Raw genomic sequence first — 22104 nt, 5'->3', positions numbered from 1 at the left:
TCATTATCCTTGTTATGCATGAGCGCCTAGTTTTTAATGTTTTCTGGTGATGGTTGATACCCTATAAAACAGTGTTTGTAGTATGAGCAGGATTAACCTAGAGATATGGTGACAAATGGGTAAAGCATGTAGAGTTAGTGTTTCATCTTGCGTTCCTCAGTGAGGCAATTGTATTTGAAGAACTCCTATGGCGTTACAAGCGTACTCCCCACAGCCGAAGTCTCTGGTGAGACTACTAGTCAGTCCAATGTGGATGCCACAAAGGCAAACAATTCTTGTGCTAATTACATCTTTAGAGCTAGCCTGAAGCACGGTATGAGATTACCTCGCTGCTCTGGTTTCATGTTTGCTTGCTTCTCCTGAAGTCAACAGAAGATCAGATACACCACTGTGAATAGTTCTGCCTCGGCTCTTGGGTGGTTGGTGGCAGAGCAAACACTATTACATTTTGTTCCTGTTAACTCTGAAGCCCGAAACAAAGCATCAGCACCAAGTCGTGTGTTGAACTTCGTCAGAGCTCTTTGCTGCATCAGAAGGTCACCAGAGTGATTGATTTACTTACTTTCCGTGAGCTGAGCAGTGCATGCAGCAGCAGAACTGACTGTGAGTAAGGTTAATGTCCAGATACACAGAGTGCCTTGACTAAAGCCGTTTGACAAGCTCTTATCTCGCAGAAAATGGAACAGCAGAAGATAGAATACATTTTTTTACCATTTGGACAGCGTAGTGTTAACACGTGAGGAGACCTTGCTTGCGTTCAGTGTGCTCATGAGTTTGAGTTGACTTGGACCTCATCATCAAGATTAGATAGTATTGTGTGCTCTTCCAGATGCACTCATACATATTTAATGATCTCCAATTGCTGCAAACTGAAAATTTAATGAATTATATTTGCCCAGTTCATATATATAGCAGAGAAGCTTGAAAGATGCCTGCGTATATGTCATGTTGGTAGACTAAAGGGACAAGTCAAATTACTGTATTTTTGTCCAGAATGTATCAGTCACTATGTCTTATAATTAATACCGTAAAAGTGCCATTACACTAACTATTTTTTTCTCCATTTAATCTCTTAACATTGTCATTTAGATGTAAGTTATTTTCACACTCTGTTGTATAGTCAGTTAGTTTTCCTTTATTTGTGTTGGCTGCTACATAGCAAAGGGCAAAGAGAAAAGTCACTCTGAGGCAACAGATATTGGCAGGGAAACTCAAGGACCTCTTGTGTTTGAACTTGCTTTCAGATTTCTTTTTAAAACAAAAACAAAAAACCAAACAACAGCCTCTTTTTTTGGGGGTGGTATTTGTTTAATCTATGTGATAAATAAACTTTTAAATATTTCTAAGTTACTATTTAAAGACTTCTTGGTGTTATTGCTGTTTGCTTTTTTAGACCAAGAAAGGTACAAGAAACCAACTGTAATTTCTCACTCAATACAATTGAAGGCTCAGGCCACAACATTCCAGTTCTAACCTTCAAGGGAATGTTAATCTCCTGAAAATCTACTGGCAATTTAAAATATAAAATTTCTATCGTCTGTCTTGACAGGAGATTATTTTGAGCTTTTGTATTTGGGGCCAGTTTTGGCTTATGAGCTTAATACATGCACTTCAAACCTTTCACATTTTATTTTTTAGACTTCAGTTAGCTTTTCTGAAACCGTACAAGAGCAGCCGTGCCAGTTCCCAGTGACGGTACTGAGTTTAATGTCCTGTCTCCAAGGGGTCCTTAGGTGTCAGTGCAGGTGTAGTTGCCCTAAACCTGGTAGTGGGACCAGGAGGAATCTGTCACAAATTTTATTCAGCCTGTGTTATAACACCAGGTTCACATCTTTGTTTCAGTGGGATTTAGGATCAGGTGGGATTTGAAAGAGCTGAAAAACTGTCAACCATCAGAAACTAATTTCTTAAATTGAAATCTGATGGAAAAATGTTTATGGAAATAAAGGGTCTTTGAAGAATTAGGAAATGGTTTCCCTTAATTCATCTTATACAATGTGAAAAAATAGAGTATCTGAAGAGGAAAATATGGAAGGTCAATAAGTTGTAACAGATTGTTCAGCTACCGTCGCTGTTGTGCTAAAAGCCGTTATGATGCCATGTCCCAACCACTAGCTTGATAAACTGCAGACAAGCTTATTTATTGTGTCATCTTTCATTTTAAGATTATTTCAAACCACCCTGTAAAAGCTATCTATTAGGATCATTTTGTTTGGTTCTGAAGTACAGTAACCTTAAAGGTGGGATGACTTTTTAGTGTAGTGGCTGAAAAAGCTCCATTGTCACCGCATGGCAGTTCAGATGGTTTTTGTTGTTCACCTGGGTTTGATTCCGCACCCTACTAGAGTAAGTTGGGCGCATCATTATCCAACCAGTGTTATTAGTTGCAGCTAATCTATGAAGACAGTTCCCTAACTGATCCGTAAATGAAGGTGGAGCTTTCCCAGGGTTGAAAACATCTAAGGCTTTCCGAAATATTCCTCTCCCCTTCCTCCAGGATTCACATACACTCTTTGTCTCTGCCCCGACCCTGATTAGTACATTTTAAAGTGGCACCTTTGCTAGTGTTTCCTAACACTGTTGTGGAAAATCTGCTGCGTTGAGTTTATGATTACCAGACGTGTGACTGCTATTACAGAGAGAATGTAAACTCCTACCTGTTGTTGGGAATATACCAGTGCCTGCTGAATCCACCATTGCGTGCGGCGGTACGCTGCTCCTCGTCTTGCTCTTCCTGCTCTTTCTTGCTTACTGACTTTTCCACCCTGTTTGAAGCACACCGAATTTCTTAGGCTAGTGAAAGAGCCCAAAGAGTATATGGATGGTGTGATTTCTTTTTTACAACATCCATAAGGCTTTTATCAAAGGCATAGTCATTTAGGATTTACACAAGCGTGGTTTCAGCTAAGATCTGCATTGCTTGAATCCCAGTTTTTATTGTCTTTTGTGAGGAGTTGAAAAATCAAGGGAAACGGGAAGGAGAATGGCCTCTTTCAAGCCCCACCTTTCAGTTTCACAAGTAAAATAAGAAGTCATCCAAGAGACTCTCAGTGAGTAGCTTGGATGCACATGACTTCATTATTCTTGCACTCAGCCCAAGCCCAGCTTTGTTTAACACTTCTACAGCTATGAAATGTAAATGTGGAAAAGTGACTAAGATATGCGTTACCCTTTTATTATGGACGTCACAGCTCTCTTACTCCGAAGCTATGAAAGAGGCTTTCATTCCCTCCAGTAAATGTTTCTTGAGATGATGAGTTAAAGTTTTAAATTTTCAAAAAGCAATTAGTTGATTAGTTTCTTGATTTGATGAAGCAAATGAGTAATTGATTGTGTTTGCTTGGTAATGACTGAAGGTAGAAGCAGGTTAGCGATAACAATAGGTGAGATTTATCACAAATCTTGTAGCTTAACAAGATTTAAAATCTCCAAAGTTTGACAGTGAGCCACTTACCATCTTTTCACTTCTCCTGAATTTTGTGATGCCCGAAAAAACCACCTGTATAGTTGAAAGAAATAGTAATACCAAGCCTTGACAAATGAGTCCTTGCTACAAGATGAACTAGTTGGTGGTTTTGGATGTGCATGCTTATCATCTTATCTTGATGCATCCTAATTTTGCTGCTTGTTCAGGGGCAGCAAGTACACTACTTACCAAGGAGATACTGAAACTAGTAAAAGTAAGGGTGGAGTCCATGTGTGATCATATCCAAAAGAGCAGGAAGATGAATTGTCTAGAAGGCTAACCTGCTTTAGTAATATTAAAAATGTAATGAGGTAGAAATTATGATGATAGGATTTTCAGTAGTGGGTAATATAAGATTCATCTCTCAACCTACAGAAGCATTAAAGAAATCAGAAATCAGTCAAAGAACATGCTTTGTGATGGAGCCAGAGTTGTAGAAAGTGTGTGATGTGCTATTAAAACAGAATTTAAACTGTTTCTTCAGCTGAAAGGAGAGCTGCCATGTGAGTCTTTTGCCAAGGTAACTGGGATAAGTAGCCTTAAGGCTGTCTGGATACCTAACCCAGCTTAGAGGCTGAATATAACTGTTTCTTAGGGGTTTATCTCATGGGACACCATGAGCAGATGTAGCAGCTCGTCTCTGCTGGGAGAAGGCCTTACTCTTCTGCTTCCTCTCTCCTCCCCGTACGGGTCGGGTCTACCCACTTGTTTGTGTGGCCTTTGATGTTCTTCAGGGCTTTCACTGGGCTGTGGTCACTTTCTGTCACATCTGAATACATCGGTTTTCCATGCTGGGTAGTTTTCTGCCATTGAAGTAACTTGAAGTGACTTAGAGAGGAGTCTGGTGAGTGCGTTAGTGGTGGAAGGTGAGCAACTGGCACAGGTAGCCAGAAGGAAGGTTGGAGACCTCCCTGTTTGGCAATGGCTGTTAGGTTGGCTCACCACATCTTCTGAAACTGTGCTGTCCCCTGTCTGCAGGATGCTTAGGTGAGGGAGTTTAATGTTACCTTTGTGGTGATGATAATCAGACAAGGTGTGTTGCATGTGATTAATTGGCTTTCTTCTTTTCCTGTGCGGACTTGGAACTTTAAGGAACTCTTGTATCCTGTCTCTGTGCTTTCTTAAAGGTATTTAACAAAGAGATGTTTAATGAATACTAGCAAGACCTTGAGTTCACTGGGCAGTCATGGATGCAAGCCCTGCCATCAGCATTCTCTCTCAAGATGGATTAAAAAGTGTGATAGAGGTCATACTGCTTATATACAGAGTGTACATACCTTATGTTTTGCATAAGGGAGGTAAAATATAAAAACCTTCCACAGTAGTTGAGGAAAAGCAGGTCACTGCAATGCAGAATGTTAATCACTAACCACCCAGACCAAGATAAAGTGGCTTGGCAGATATGGGATGTATGGAGAATATAATTTCATCTAAGCAAACACATATTGCATATTAATAATAGGTAAATTGGCTTTCAGGGTGGGGAGAGAAATTAAGATAAACACTAGCTTCTGAAGTTTGTCTGTCTCTTCCTTCTGCAAAAGCACAGTTTAATAACAGAGGAGTAGTTTTGTTCAGAGGGATTTCAGTTTCATGTGCCTGCCTGCTATGACCAGTAATCTCGAGCTTTGGCTTTCTTTGTTGTGTTTCAATTAGCAAAAGGCTATAACATTTCTTTCAAAAAATGTCAATGAAAGAAATTTCCTCTTATTATGTTATTTAACAGTAGCAAGAAGTCTGCAAGGTGCCGTGCAATAATTAAGATCTACGGTCTTTGCCTGAGAGATTTTCAGCCTGAGTTTATAAGGTGCTGTAAGGTGAAAGAGCAAGTACAGGTGACAAAGAAGGAAAGAGCAGAGATGAAGGAGGATGAGGATTATAATTAACATGATTAGACAGGAGCATATTTCGGTGATTCAGCCGAGATGTTGAATTCCATGTGGAGGTTATTTGATGTAGCCCCTCGTCATCACAGCGTGTGAGGGCGTTGCACAATGCCTACTGGGTGTGATTAGTGTGTCATGTTTATAGGTATCAGCATTCGGGTGCACTTTCCAGGTTCAGCATTGGAGTGTAAGAACATAGGACTGGACTTGTTTTTATCCAGGCCCCTATGTCTGTAGGCAGTGACTTTGATTGCAAGTGACTGTGTGCTTTTTTTTAATATCTAACTCCATTTGTCATTGGGTGGATACCTTGGACGGTTGTCAGTGCTATCTGAACTTTTTTTCCACCCTTGCCCCCCTCCCCTTCCCTCCTCCGCCTCTATGGCTGAGAATTCTCATACATTCCAAATATTCTTATTACTCATAGTGTATATCCCATTGCTTAGCGTCATTTGGAAGTGTTGGGCTTTCCAGCTGACCAAGAGCCTGTGGGGAAGAATAAGCCCTTTTCTACACACTTGCACCTAAATTATTTTTGATGGGACTTGAATTTCTCCGAGCAGGTGCCCCAGGACTGACAGCTGGCATGGCACGCTGCAGTATCACAACAGTGGCCAGGGAAAATGTGCTGCAGATGGTAGGGGCAGCTTTCCCTCCGAGCGTGTGGGGCATTGAGACAGCAATGAGAAGAGCTGTCAAAGTGGTACCATGCCTAATGGGTCTTTCCCCACAAGAAATTTCATACTGCCTTGTATATGCTGATTGTCCCTCAGTAAAACCAAAGTGCTCTTTCTTGTTTTGAAAAGAGTGCATGCTTTAAAGCTGGACAGGATCCATCCCGTCAGAATATCTCTAGAAGTGGAATTTGGCAATGGTCCTGTTTCTATTCTCTAGCTGATGGGTGGCTGTCAGACTGCATGAATAAATTTGGTGTCTGGAGGAAGTAATGGTGTATATAATCCTAGTGCTTTAGGAGCAGCGCTTGACACTTTCTCATTTCTTTATAGAGCTTGATCTGCATACAAAATGTGTGGTGGATGTGGATGCAAACAAGGTTATTCTTCATCCTGTAAACACCAACCTTTCAAAAGGAGATGCCAGGTAAGATTTTTGAATTAGGAAGGTCAGATATCATAAATTAAATATGAGGCTAACAACTGGGAAATGTGGGCCTTGATAGAAGGCTTTCAGTTTAAAAAACAATATATATTCTTTCTGCAATGGAATTGTCATAATCTGTAAAATACAGCTGATTTTACCGTGCTGGGAAGATGCTTTGAAAACCTAGTTCTTACTGCATTTTGAAGTGAACGTTTGCTTCCTGCTCTAAACAATGTATTAGCAATTAATGGGTCTGTTAACGGTTTCATTTCTTCTCATGTGCTATTTAAAATGCAAGATAATTTGAGCAGGACACAGTTTGTCATTTTGGAATGAAATTAGTTTTCACATTTATTTTCCATTAATGGCTTGTGTTCATTGTGTAATGTAAGAAGGGGAATGGGAACATGCTGGAGAGGTGTAGCTCTAGATGCATCTTGACAGTGGGGCATTACATGCAGCAAAAATACTTCAAAAGGTGGCTAGGGACCAGTTTATGTCAGAACTGGCATCAATTTGTTAAACCACTGTGAAACTGAGAAGTCCTGTAATAATTGATAGGGTTAAGGTTGTGACTAGTTGATTTATTGCTTGTTTGCAAGGGGAGGAAATGAAAAAATGTATGGATGAAACAGAATAACAGGGGTGCAGGAAAAGGCATAACCCATTACTGGACATCTACAATCCATCATGAGCTGTTTTCTGGGAAAAAAACAAAGGAAGTGGTCTCAAGAGTGACAGAAATGAGAGAAATTCAGTTAACCACATAGGAGAGCTTTGTTTAAATGCAGCATATCATAGCTTTTTCATGTTAAGCTGAACTGTATGTCAGCAGGCAGTAGAAGTATTCTTTACCTGACTTCTGATTATTTAAACTTCTCAAACCCAAGTGGTATTAAATGGAAAAGCGAAGATATCATCAGGTTTAATATAGACTGTCATCATCAGCTGAAAGACTCGCTATAGACAGTAGGACTGGAGCTTTAAGAAGGTACTTCAGATCAAACAGGCTGTGTGTGGTGGGGTGTTTTTGTTTGTGTCAATATCTGCCTCCTCCAGAAACACGTGTATTGTTTAGCTGCCAAATACCTATGTTGATTCGAGCCTTTAAAGCTGCTAAAAATGGCAGGAAATTGAGATTCTCAGAAGCCTATTCAGCCAGAGCTGCATTAAGAATGTTATTCATAGTTTCTCTAAAACATGACAACCAATCAAATGCTGCATAGTTTATACTCACTGATATATGTTTAAAAAATGTTCATACCGCAGCCTGTGGAGAATACATAATGCAAATTGTGCCCCCTGGCAAGGGAGGAATCGGTTGGCAATTGCGTTGACGTCCCAGACAAGATGGTGAGCCTAGTGTGAGAAACCAGCGTGCCAGACCGAAGAATACTTCATTTGCATTTTCACAAATACCCATTGCTAATCTAAGCAGGAAGCACAGTAAATTTATATGGGGTGATTTAATAGAAGAGGGAAAAGTGGAGGCACGTAAACTACACTAAAGATTTGCCTGCAAACAGTGAGACAGCATATCTCAAAATCATAGTTGGAGTAGTGAGAATTTGGAACAGGGTCCTATCTAGAATGTAATACCTCTGAGAGAGGCTGCTGCGAAATTGTCTTGGCTTCTGCAGCTCCATCAGAGGAATCTTAAATACCAGCTCAAGGAAAAGATTAGTTTTAGTTACGCTTTTTCTAAATTTTGGGGTTAATTTATGCTCAGGTTCTGCTTCTGTTTCCAAATCCACCATCAACAACTTTGCCTTGTGCTGTAAAATAATTAATTTTGATTTCAGACTTACCTGGTGTCTAAAGTGAACTGAAGGAATTCTGGCAAACCTAGAGTGCTTTTACTTAGAGGAAAGTAAATAATACTGTAAATACGCTCTTTAGATGCTTGCAAAGCAGGATAAGTTTGAAAATTTTAAGAGCTTTACTGCATTTCTCATTAAGATACCAGGGTCAATTTAGGAACTGGTAAAAGAATTTTAAAACCAGAAATCTGTGTTGCCACATCCCCACTTGTCATGACTCAGCCATGCTGTGGCAGGGAGTGACATTTGGAAAAACAACCAATGACTTCAGGAAATATGCATGTTTTCCCACTTCCATCCTCTCTGGTAGAAACCAAGTCTGGGTAGGTATAAATAAATAGTGTAATGGGTGAATTAGCCCGTGTCACAGTTAAATATATTTGTCCAGTCTCCCCAAGGTGGTCCTCGAAGGCTGGAGATCTACATACTGTGTGTGTCTGTCTGCAAAAAATCTCTCCCAGTCACATCAGTTAAAATGGCAAATACCTGACGTGTTGTTTCCAGGTGGCTCTGAGTTAGAGGAGAAGCAGGCTTTGGAGTTCCTAAGAGATGCACCCACCTCTCCTTCTGATTTCCCATGGCACCTGAGAATGAATGTGTCAAGAAGTCAGAAACGTATTTCTTATTCTCTTTATGTATTTCATATTTTGACAGATACCCAGCTTGAGGTATGTAGGACCTGACTTGCGGAGATAGTGAATTGTGTTGTTGTAATTGCTACTGAAACATTTCCAGGTCTTCAGAAAAGGTGTCTCTCTAGCTGTTTATAATTTTGCGTTAAAATGAAGGAATGTTTTGAAAATCCAGGTGATAAGTGATTGACCTCACTTTCCCCTGTGTCTACAAACTGAATATTTTATTTACACATTTTTCTAGAGACTTGAGGATTAATAAATGCATGTAAAATACTCACTCTCCAAAACGGAAGTCTATTTTCATATGGCTTCAAAAATCTAGCATCCTCCTGTTATTCCTTAACCAAGAAACAACCTTTCCTGTGATAGAGAAATGCAGCAGTTACTTTATTGAGCAATCCCTAATAGTGCTGTGTAGGTTTCGGTAATCTGATCGTGTACAGAAGATCAATTTTAAAATCTTTCAGATTACTTCCAGGCTAGATAGGCTTTCTTACTGACCTTGGGCTGTTGGGGGACTGGTTTGGTTGAGTGGTTTCTCATATTAAAATGAAAATTGTACTGTGTGGAAATGACCAACCTTTTCTTTAGTTGCTTTCACAAAATGATTTGCTGCAGAACCTTGAGTTTTGTCACAAATTTCCCTCTTTAAATCAAAATCTCCCCTTTCAAGGATGTGTGAACATCCAGGGATTCCCTGTAAATGAATGCTATCATTAGCATGACTTGTCGTCTTTTTTTGTTTGCCTTATGTAGCTGTCTGTTCTCTCTGTTGCAAAGGTCAAGGCTAAAGTTTCTTTATCAACATGGGAGTTACTGGGTGCTGCAAAGATTACTCAAAGCATTATTACTTGGCGGCTAGGGCTTGAAAGAGGGTGTGAACTCATTTTGATTGAAGTGAATAGATAACTCCTAGGCAACAATTGGAATGTTTATAGGAATTATTTTTTTAATAAACCTCCAAATAGACTCTAATTGCTCTAGGTTCTTTTATAGACCCCCTCCTTTTTTTTCTTTTTTTTTTTACTATCAATTTGCTCATGTTGTCATTTTACATTTCCCAAACAAGACCTGTTAAAAAGACTTTAAAAACTATTATTTTTGACAGGTCAGACAAAGGAGTTTTATTATATACTGCAGCCATAACTGTAATCGATGTGTAACTGATAAAAGCTCAGAAATCAGTTGTGTATTAGTCTGGCACTGGCCTGTGAATGAGCTGTAATATTTGTAAAACAAAGCATTTATTAAATCTGCCCAACAAACCACTTTTGAGCCTTTTTATTAAGAGAATATGCTTCAAAATGAAACGAGTGCTGACTCCTGTGTACTCTTGTTGCAATTTGTGGTTTATAGATGCTTTCTGTCTTGTTTGGCAGAACAGAGAGATTCCAAAGGCTGGCACAGGGTAAAAACTATTCCAAGGAATGAGTGCAGCTAACTGAAGCTGACAAGTGTGTTAAACCAAGCTGGGTTTTTCCTTTTCAGCTATTGTAACATCTTAATAATTAGTGCTTTGTAATAGATATTTCAATAATTGAGTATCTTTATAAATATTTTTTAAAAGTGGTTTACTTTTAAGGTATCTATTCCTGGATTTAAACCAGTTTACTCTTGTATATCCACACGGACAATGTTTTTCCTTATGAAGTCATGATACTTAAACTCAATTTAATTGTTTTCTAAGGAGTTCTGGAAACTGAAAAGGGGGGTACTATTATCTTAGACTTGAGGATTTTTGTAGCCTTGCAACATCTGAGCTTGATGATTTCTGCTTTGAGGAACTGGATGAAGCCCAAGTATATTTTACTTACAAAAGAATACTGTTCTAAGATTCTTTTACCATTCCAATTCCCATTTTCTTTCTGAGACCAGTGACAGCCCTGAAAAAGGTTGTGGGGAGAAATAATTTTGGACTGCTTTCCTTGTAATTAATAAAGGGTCACCTTTCAGAGCTGTAGGTAAATGATGTTTACCTTATTGTGGCTACTAATAATAATAGACCCAAAGAGAAATTTCTTCCATAATGAATTTAAAGATTGTTGAGAGAATAAAACTAATACTTAGAGAACTTAATGAAAAAGAACAAAAAAAAATTCCTATTTATGCAGTAAGTAGGTAATAAATTGCTGATTTCAGATGAACAATGGACTTCAGGCAGTGGTTGGGTGAAAATCATAGAATGGTTTGGGTTGGAAGGGACCTCAAAGATCATCTAGTTCCAACCCCCTGCTGTGGGCAGGGACACCCTCCACTAGCCCAGGTTGCCCAAAGCCCCATCCAACCTGGCCTTGAACACTGCCAGGGAGCCAGGGGCAGCCACAGCTTCTCTGGGCACCCTGGGCCAGGGCCTCAGCACCCTCACAGGGAAGAATTCCTTTTTAACATCTAATTTAAATCTACTGTCCTTTAGCTTAACCCCATGACCCCTTGTCCTGTCACTACACTCCCTGATAAACAGTCCCTCTCCATCTTTCCTTTAAGTACTGGAAGGCTGCAATTAGGTCTCCCCGCAGCCTTCTCTTCTCCAGGCTGAACAATCCCAACTCTCTCAGCCTGTCCTCATAGCAGAGGTGCTCCAGCCCTCTGATCAACTTCATGGCCCTCCCCTCTGGACTCTCTCCAACAGCTCCATGTCCTTCTTGTGCTGGGGCCCCCAGAGCTGGACGCAGCACTGCAGGTGGGGTCTCACCAGAGCGGAGTAGAGGGGCAGGATCACCTCCCTCGACCTGCTGGTCACGCCTCTCTTGATGCAGCCCAGGACACGGTTGGCTTTCTGGGCTGCACGCACACGCTGCTGAGTCATGTTGATCTTTTCATCAATCAATGCACAGTCCCACCTCTCCAGCCTGTCCAGGTCCCTCTGGATGGCATCCCTTCCCTTCCAGTGTGTCGACCACACCACACAGCTTGGTGTCGTCGGTAAACTTGCTGAGGGTGCACTCGATCCCACTGTCCATGTCACTGACAAAGATGTTAAACGGTGCCGGTCCCAGTACCGACCCCTGAGGAACGCCACTCGTCACTGGTCTCCACTTGGACATTGAGCCGTTGACCACAACTCTTTGAGTGCGACCATCCAGCCAATTCCTTATCCACCGAGTGGTCCATCTGTCGAATCCATGTCTCTCCAATTTAGAGACAAGACTGTCGTGTGGGACAGTGTCAAATGCTTTGCACAGGTCCAGGTAGATGACATCTCTTGCTCTGCCCTTGTCCACCAACGCTGTAACCCCATCATAGGCCAATATCCAGCCCAGTGTGTTAAAACTTGCCATGGTTTGTCTTCACATTGAAGGTTTTTTTTTCTTCTTATAAAGCTGAAGAACCTTTTAATCCTTTTGAAGAAGAAATGAAGATTAAGACCAAGACAGACAGAATACTGTCAAAGATTTAGCTATTGAAAACATGATACTGGGGGAAAAAATTATGGAGTCTGAAGGACTAAGCAATGTTAGATCGCTGATTTTGAAAGGTTAAGTGTGAAGTGGATGAATGTTAACAAACACATGCAACTTCTAAATTTTAGAAAACTAGAAGGGTTGGAAGGTCTTACGAATTGTAAACCAGTACTGCTGCAGTCCTGGGAATTAAAACCTATCTGAGCCAAGCTTTGTATTCTACGCTAATGTGGAAGCTTGCAAAATACCTAGATACTGTGTTAAATAATAGGTAAAGCACCCAGAGCTTTTGCCAAGCTCAGAAAGTGTATTTAGAACTAAACACAATCTTATCAGATTCTGCTTTCACCTATTCTTTGCTCAGTTACTAAAAACTAGAATACGGGGTTTGTGCAAGCCCACACAAACTCCCTCTGCCTGCTTTCAGCCAGAAATCTTGTGATGGTGTTGCCCAACGTGGAGGCAGCAGCGGTGAGCGTGCTGGAGGCAGGATAAGCTCCTGCTTGGCACAGCCTTCACAGTTACACAATATTTGGTCTGCACAGAGCGCAGGTGAAGCTGGCTGTCATCTGGCTGCCATGTGTGTGACTCGAGAACTTTCCTTAATGTTGGCCTAAAAGCTCAAAATAAGTCATGACTTATCAGCCCTTGCTGTGCAGAGTATTACAGATCTCGTGCTCTTTTGATAAAAATGGAAAATGTTAATCTTGGTGTAGCTGACTACGTGGGAAATGCCTGAATTGTGAGGTGGTAAAATTTGCACATAAATGGATTTCTTTTGGAAAAATTGTAAATAGGGAGTGTGTTGGGTGGGGAAAATGTACATTAACCGGTGAAAAACTTGCATTAACCAATTCTAAATAAATAATCTCTTTGTGACGTGAAGAAGCATATATATTACTTGTACAATTTGCTAAAATATGTGAGATATGTGGAATGGTAGGCAAAAATCCCAGTTAAAGAAAGGTTTAGCAAAATTTGAAAATACCGTGATCCTGTTTATCTAGGTTATAGTATCTTATAATTTTTGCACAAATAAATTCTCCTCATATCTTCCAGAACAGCATGCAGACAGTTAAGATGCCTAGAGAGGAAGTGCTGATGTGATTATATAGGCGTTCTTGTCTGTGTGTATAAATAAGAACTGGAAAAGCTGACTGGTAGGAGTAACCAGGAAGACTTTGATTTTTAAAAATAATATATGATAGCAGAGGCACGTAGGGGTGCACACTTCACTTTTTCTACCTTAGGAAAGAATGTGCATAATAGGGAAATGAGGAAAATGTACAAAGGCAATGCTATATATGGAATTAATCTGCAGAACTCCTTGCCCCAAGAAAACAGTGAGAGGCATATAGTCATGGTATATAGTCATGGAAAAATGCATGCATTTTCTTGAAAATATACCAGAATCCTGTCTGATGTTAGGTAAGAACCACTTGAAGAGCTGCCTTATCTTAGGCAGTGGTTTATGTATGTGTCCCCAGTTGTTCATGCCTTTTACTTAGAAGTATCAGCTGTTGGACACAGCCAGAAATTGAATATTGAGCTTGGTGGACCATTTGCACAATGTGGTACGGTTGCTATTTGACAGCAAAGCAATTTAAAGGAAGAAATATTATTGTCTTTGAAGATGGGTGAAAACTAATTGCACTGCACGTGCCTTTGCTTCTCAGTATCTTTCCTGGCGTTGTATTAATTCTTGCTGTGTTAAACTGCTTGGGTTAGGAACAATTCAGATGAGGATGTGAGTGTGTGGAAACACCACTAACTGCATAGTTGGCTGTGTTACCTCCTTCCACTAAGGGGAATGGCTTGCTATGTGGGTAAGGGTTCATACTGATGTATAAAACTCTTAACTGAGAATGACATTTCTAGATTGGATGTTAGTTCAGCTTTCTCTTACAGGGAACAGATTTATGCAACATTTCATAATGCAGAAATTTTCCAGGAGGTTGTGGGGGGAGGGCAAGAGTATTCTTGTGACTGATAGCTGACATCCAGAAGAAAGTGAAGCCTTCCTCTCTCCACATCCATACTGGGCACAAAACAGCTCACAGGAAAATCATGTTTGCAAAAGCAGTGCTGTGAGATTTTCCTGTATTGCCGATGTTGCCTGTACAACTCTGTGCATCTCTGTATACAACTCTCACTTCAGATGTGACCTTGTTCTGTAAAATGATGATTTCTGATGAGCTCCCTCAAGTATGTATTGCTGCTTTTTATGGATGAGGTTACTGAACAGACTAAGTAAGTTAGAAGAGGGGGGAAAGATAAGCCTCACCTAAAATGGACAAGAGTAATTTAAAGGGTTGAATGAAATTGTGGTAAAACCATTGTTTTTTCAGTCTACTATCAGAGTTTATTTTGTAGGAAGTAATATTAAACCTATATTGTGGAGCATACTCCATACATGTGCATTAAAGCTAGGCTGCATCCAACTGCCAGTCATCTATGTTTTACTGAGAAATGTCTTCTGATGTAGAAATTTTATGTCTAACTACTTCTGATGAGTTGCTGCAGTACCTAGAAATCATTTTCTTTCTTAAAAGTTTGAAGGCAATCTGTTTGTTTGTCCTGGAAAGATCTGAAGTCAGAGAGGAATCAGGACAGACAAAGGATGGAGATGATGTCTGGAGGATAGCAGGGCTGGCACGCAAGGCTGTTACTGTGCACCCTCTGAGTCTTTAGTTGCAGGAGTGATGGATTGCATTGCTGAAGGAGGTGAACACTTGCCGTATAAAATACTTACCTTGTGCAAAATTGAGAAGTAGGAGTTCTACCAGGGGAGAAGGCAGTTGCTGTGCTTCAAGTTATGCTTTTGAGGAAGTGTTTTTCCTACAACTCATGTGCTTTGACTTGAGTAAAAGTGAAAATGCGAGATAGAAACCCTCCACAAATTCATGACACAGACAAAAAAGTTCAAAACTTTCAACTGTGCTTGTGTATGTTAATATGCTTAGAAACCTGTAACCTGTTTTTGTTTTGCTTAAGAAAATAAAACAGTGAGATTGTGTTAACGTTTTTATAGACAGTTCTTCTCCCACCAGTTGGGTCACACCTATTTACCTCTTTTTTGTGGCTAACGTAGCCACAGAAAATTAGAATTATCTGTTATTTATAAACTCTGTGTCCATATTGTAAGTGAAAACTACTTATAACATGAGCCATATCCTCTTGAAATGAGAACTGGGTGGCCACACCACCACTAGGAATCATCCTTGGCCACCTTGTATTTCTTAGCTGAACATGAAAGAAGCCTTTTTTGATCTTGCCAACTCAGTAATAACCTACTGTACTTGAGGGAAAGAGTAAAGCTAATAGATGAAGAATTAATTTGGTTCTCATGTCGTCTGATCTCAAGTATAACCTTAACTTGTGTTTCGTGGATTCCTAATCTGTGGTACTTTTTCTTCTTAAAACCTAATACATTTGTAAAGTACCTGCAACCTTAATTCTTCTCTACATTGCAGGCTTTTAATAGACTGCGTAATCTAGCAGCAAGTTCTGGAGTACCCTTAACATTGTTGACCTGCTTGCAGACAGTGTTTGGAGGTTGGTGGTGATAGTTGCTAAGCAGCTTGTCCTTCATGCAAACTTCTTTGGAGTTTGCAAAGGTTTCTGGTTGTGAGTTAGCTAAGGAGTGGACTTCTGCTGCAAATAGAAAGTAATTTGTAGTCCCTTCCCATTTGCAAAGCGGTATCAGCAGTAATGGCCAGTTCCCAGAGTTTAAAAGAACACCCCCAAAAAACCCCAAAGTAATCCTCTGTGGCAAATTGAAGCTATAAGAATGAACATATTAAATATTTGAGTGGAACATATCTTTTATTTAAATCTCTATAGCAGTTTTGAGAGAACTATCAGCAGTTTTGTTTTTAAAGCTAGCCTATATCTCAAGCTTAGAATATCAGGCTGTTTAAGCTTCAAGGAGGCTGTGATGTGTTAATTGTTTTCTTGACTTGTTAAATCCACAAGTTAAAACAGACAAATCCATTTCCTTTAAGAAGAGTCAGTTGGAATCTGGCTCAGTGTCAGTCTTTTTCTGGACTTGGGTTTCAATGGAATTAGGATGTGACCCGGGGTTTTCCAGTTTAGCCCAATGACTTTTTTAACTTTGATGCAATGTAGGTTTCTCTTTTGTGAAAATAATTTAAAAGAGCATAACATTTATTTTGACTGCAGTAATTCTTTGAAATGGTAGAAATCAAGTCAAAACTCTGTTTGAGTGTATGAAAATAAGGAAGTGACACTAACAAATTACCCTGTGCTATTCTGACAGCACAAACAGAACGAAACACTGGATAGATAATGAAAGCTGAGCTTTAAGTTTGACATAATTGTTTCCTATGTTGATGTGATATGTTAAGAGAATACTTAAAGGCTTAAGAGTATATTTCCTGTTACATCAAATCAAGAAAGGTAGGGGACTGACCTAGTGGCCATAAACTGTGGGGAGAAGTTGAATAAGGGTAAAGGAGCAAGCTGGATTTTAAGATCTGCCTTCCGTTTTCTGAGTAAATGTTGCCACTGAGTGCTTCTGAGGAATTATTCCGTATTAATTTTCAACTCTTAAATAATAATGCTTCATGAGGTAAGACTGTAAAATGGATTTAGTGGTCAGAATGGTGTTGAATAATGCTCCTGCAGGCTGAAGGATTATTTTCAGTGGCTGGAGCCACAGGATTCTGTGCCACAGGATGCAGTTCAGGACAGCTTTTACAGCCTCAGCATTGGAAGGTATGTGGAGTGTCAGCGAATACCTAGCACCTTCAGTGACATTTCATGCCTGTCAAGTAAGTTCGTATCGATTTTAAGAACAGAACTTAAATATATATTTCTTTTCTATCTATAATATGTATACAATGAGTTTGTTAAACTTCTTAACTGCCTTAAACTGGTTTTATGCCTACCAATTTTGGTTTGAGGATATTTTAGATTAGACTCCAAAAGCTTGATCTCAGATTAATATGATGAGATATCAGAAAAAGATGCAAGAGAGGACATTTCTTGCCATCCAATGTGATTGATTAGTAATAGCCAGAATAATTTTATTCGTGCTGAACAACTCGAATGCTCTTTGCAACAATCACTTTAGATTTATCAGTGTATCCCTCAAGCTAATTTGAAATCAGCTAATCTGAATGTTTGGAGTTGAGTATCTGTGGCAGGACACGCTAACCAGAGCTGTGATGCTCTCCTAGGCAAGTGGATAAATGCCTCATGATATTATCAGTGACTGTAACACATGTATTTTTATGGTCAACTAGAATATGTAGGTATATAATATCACATATAGTCTTTTGAATTCCTTACGTTTTGGAAAATGGAGTATAAAAGCTGTCAGGGTTTGTTTCCTAAATTATTTATGGACTTATTATGAAAAATGAAGAAAAGGAAAAACTTTGTACCTCTTAGTGTCTTATATTCATTGTCCCGAGGAACTTTGAAGAAGCTTTTGGAATTATTTGTGTGCATCAGTTTGAGGTAACTTGTCCTTTTTTCGTTGTGGTGGTGATTTTAGAATTAGAAGTTCAAAAGATGACACTGTTACACTTGATGCTTCATTACATTTACAGGGATTAGCCTGACTGCCACCATCTTACAGCTCTGTCAAGTTGGAAATAACTACTGAATACAGAGGAAGTTGTTTCTGTGTATCTTTGTTTTCAAGCTCATACAGTAAGAAAGGAAAACTGCAATTGCTGTAGCACCGCAAGATTTGCTTTAATATTTGATATTCCTTTACCTATTTTAATTTCAGTAGATGGGGAAGGAGATACAAGAACTGTTTTTCCTCCTCCTCTCATGAGGAGAAATCAACAATCAACATCTTGTAGGTATTTTTGGTTTTTGTTTTCCATGAGCTAGGTCTGCAGGAATGCAGCATCGGCTGTTCTTGCATGGGCAGCACCCTTCCCTCTGGGTTGGAATGTCCGTCCTTCCTGGAAAGAAGCTACAGAGGTATGGCTGTTTATGGCCTCCTCCTAAAAGGCACACTAAATTTTTTGTCTTTGCAGTTTTAGAGGTACCAAACTATTCTCCCCTGGTTCTAATTTACATTAAAATAACATGTGTCTTTATCCATTCTTTTGGTATGGAGCAGGACAAAGTGGACTGCTGTGGTATGAGTGTTGCATTCAGTGCTCTGGGATTATGTGAAATAAAGTAACAACATTTTAATTAGTGATTTAAAGTTCATGGCAGCTTTGATAATCATATGCCATCTTAGAAAAATGCAGAGCGTAATTGTCCAATGAGTACTCCTTTGAGGAGAGAAGCAAACAGGTTAAATAGTGAGTTTTTTGCTAAATGAGCATAAAGGAAGAGGGCTGGACTTTAAAGATGTCTGGGGGGAGGAAGGATGGACTTCTGGTAAGAGCTGTGGCTGCATTAGGGGATTTAGGTTTTGCCTCAGCTCTGTCGTACACTACCTATCTGACTGTAGGACAGTCACTGCAGATTCTTTTCTTCCTTTTCTAGACTCTAAAATAGCATTTTTTCCATTCTTTCGGTTGATATCCTGGATGGTCTCACTCAGAGTTGTGGTCAACGGCTCAATGTCCAAGTGGAGACCAGTGATGAGTGCCGTTCCTCAGGGGTCAGTACTGGGACCTGCACTGTTTAACATCTTTGTCAGCAACACGGACAGCGGGATCCAGTGCACCCTCAGCAAGTTTGCCAACGACACCAAGCTGTGTGGTGTGGTCGACACGCTGGAGGGAAGGGATGCCATCCAGAGGGACCTGGACAGGCTGGAGAGGTGGGACTGTGTGAACCACATGAAGTTCAACAAGGCCAAGTGCAAGGTCCTGCACATGGGTCAGGGCAATCCCAAGCACAACTGTAGGCTGGGCAAGGAATGGATGGAGAGCAGCCCTGAGGAGAAGGACTTGGGGGTATTGATTGATGAAAAGCTCACCATGAGCCGGCAATGTGCACTGGCAGCCCAGAAAGCCAACCGTGTCCTGGGCTGCATCAAAAGCAGCGTGACCAGCAGGTTGAGGGAGGTGATCCTGCCCCTCTGCTCTGGTGAGACCCCACCTGGAGTACTGCAGCCAGCTCGGGGGTCCCCAGCGCAAGAAGGACATTGAGCTGTTGGAGAGAGTCCAGAGGGGAGGGCCATGAAGTTGATCAGAGGGCTGGAGCACCTCTGCTATGAGGACAGGCTGAGAGAGTTGGGCTTGTTCAGCCTGGAGAAGAGAAGGCTCCGGGGAGACCTAATTGCAGCCTTCCAGTACCTAAAGGAGGCCTACAGGAAAGCTGGAGAGGGACTGTTTATCAGGGAGTGTAGTGGTATGACAAGGGGTCATGGGTTTAAGCTAAAGGACGGTAGATTTAAATTAGATGTTAGAAAGGAATTTTTCCCTGTGAGGGTGCTGAGACACTGGCCCAGGGTGCCCAGAGAAGCTGTGGCTGCCCCTGGCTCCCTGGCAGTGGTCAAGGCCAGGTTGGATGGGGCTTTGGGCAACCTGGGCTAGTGGAGGGTGTCCCTGCCCAAGGCAGGGGGTGGAACTACATGGGCTGTGAGGTCCCTTCCGACCCAAACCAGTCTGGGATTCTATGATCTACTACAAGATGGGTTTTGTTGTTTGGGAAGGGTAGGGTTTTTATTGTTTGAGGAGGGTGGTTTTTGGTTTGGGGTTTTTGTGTTGTTGTTGTCTGGGGTTACTTTTATGATGTTTTTTTCTTTTTCTGCTTGTTTTTTCTTCTAAGCAGGAAGCTTCCTCTGCTGGTATATAATTAATTAGGTCACATAGCTCAGTGGCCAGAACTCAGGGCCTCTATGCTGTGGTAGTGATGTAAAGAAACCCTACATCTTAATGTGTGTTTTTGGAGGTTCTTAGGCTAGTCCACTTAGTTTCCTTTTTAGCCTTTTGGAAAGCACAATACCATTTTCCTTCTCCTGAGGGTTCATAGATTTCTGCCAGCATTTTTTTCTCCTCTTCAGCAGTTGTGGCTCTACTGTGCTGATCAGATAAATGAAATGAAGAAACAGGATATCCACCCAGCTTTCATCTGAATAGCCCTTCAGCAATGAGCACTTCCAGCTCTCTGAATTTTTTTAAGCATTATTTGCATATGTTTACGATCTGAATGTTATTTATACTTGGTAACAAATGTCATTACTTACAAAAATGTTACCTAACGTGAATAACTGATGAAAAGTGACATTATCAGTTATTTTATTCTTCTGTCCAGTCTTTTCCTGGTATGAAGTCTCTTCTCTCTACTCCTCTGAGCTCTTTGACTGGTATTTGTCACCAGCCAGCCTTCATCTGATAGCTCATAGTTCTGGTTTCTTCCTGAAAATGCAGCTAAAGATAATGACTTTGCAGAGTTTGCAGCCATGGTACCATGGGAAGGGAGAATTACAATGTGCTGAGCAGAAAAAGAAACACTTCAGAGGTGTGGAAAAAAAAAAAAAAAAGAGAGACCAAGAAAAAACGTATGCAAATTTTGTGGCAGAGAAGAGAGAAATAGGGATGGTTCTGGGAGGAAGCAATTATCTGATTGTTTTACTCATCTGCTGAAACCACATATGTACCAGCTGAGACTTATGAGCATCTCTACCGCCTACAAGTTATCTTAGTACCTGTACGGCCCACAACAGCAAATAAGCTATGCGGTAACTTCATGCGAACAGCTTCCTAGCTTCGTGCCAGCTTGTGCAACTGCCCTCTGCAAAGTTTTCACACGTAGTAATTACCTCTTCCTGTCACCACTAAAATATGTTTCTTTGCTGAGGGTTTAATCGAATTTCAGGAAGAACACTGGCAAATCCTTTACAGTGTACCCAACACAAGAGTTATGCTGGATTAGTAGAAGCATGACTTGCCCCTGGCTTCCTGGCAGTGTTCAGGGCCAGGTTGGATGGGGCTTTGGGCAACCTGGGCTAGTGGAGGGTGTCCCTGTCCATGGCAGGGGTGGGACTGGATGGGCTGTGAGGTCCCTTCCAACCCAAACCAGTCTGGGATTCTGTGACAGGTTTGCACTAATACAGGAGCGCGAGCGATACGAAGTAAGCACACTCTGCATGCTGAATCATTACTGCAGCACTTTGACGTAGGTTTGGAAGTAGGCAAAGGATAGTCCTCCATGACTCGATCTCTGGTGACAAAAACCAGTCTCGTGGTTATGTAGCAAGGTGTTTTACTTGTGAAGGTGACACAAAGTGAAACTGGTAGAGCTCACTAATATCATGTGGTGTCTATCCTGGTACACCCGTTTCTTGTGAAACGGTGTTAGCCTTTTGAACTAAGAATATTGTATACTTTGTAATCAAATATTTCCTCATACCTTTATTTTCCTTGTCTGTGCTTCTAGTCCCTGTTCAGGTTCCTTAGGTGATTCTTTCCCAGGTAAGGTCATACCAGCAACCCCCTTCCCGAAGACATTGCTGAGATTCAGCACACGCTGTGTAGGCTGTTTTGCTGAGCAGGGAGTTCGGCTGCCTGCCTCCAGGTTGGAGGTTTGGGAGGCAGTGGAGTCCCAGAACATTTTAGAATTGCTGTTGTAGTGATAGCAGGCTTGCTCATGGCAGTCTTAAACATAGTAATGTACGTGTAGAGTCACAGAATGGTTCAAACTGGGAGGGACTGCTGGAGATTGGCCCAACCCTCCTGTTCAAGCAGGGTGTCCAGGACTTTGTCCAGATTTTTTTTAATATCTTCACAGATAATTCCTGGAGTTCTGTATATGAATAAAATCATAAGTTGTTTTTATACTGTTGAAGAGTGACTTTATTCAGAGTGGTAGAATTGGGAAAACACCTGCCTTACTGAGATGTGGTAACCT

At 40.8% G+C, this 22104-nt stretch overlaps 1 protein-coding gene across 2 annotated transcripts in view; it reads left to right on the top strand.

The window, feature by feature from the left end:
- Positions 1-22104, top strand: part of KIF13B (kinesin family member 13B) — a 130863-nt gene that overhangs the window by 4593 nt on the left and 104166 nt on the right. For both annotated transcript variants that reach the window (XM_075750370.1, XM_075750369.1), the window contains exon 2: positions 6360-6453. In XM_075750370.1, the coding sequence (XP_075606485.1) occupies positions 6360-6453 (94 nt within the window). The remainder of the gene's footprint in view (positions 1-6359; positions 6454-22104) is intronic.

This window comes from Balearica regulorum, chromosome 3 (genome assembly GCF_011004875.1).
Source record: "Balearica regulorum gibbericeps isolate bBalReg1 chromosome 3, bBalReg1.pri, whole genome shotgun sequence".
NCBI lineage: Eukaryota > Metazoa > Chordata > Aves > Gruiformes > Gruidae > Balearica > Balearica regulorum.
The sequence above is the reverse complement of the archived record's forward strand: the minus strand, read 5'-3'. Positions and strand labels throughout refer to the sequence as shown.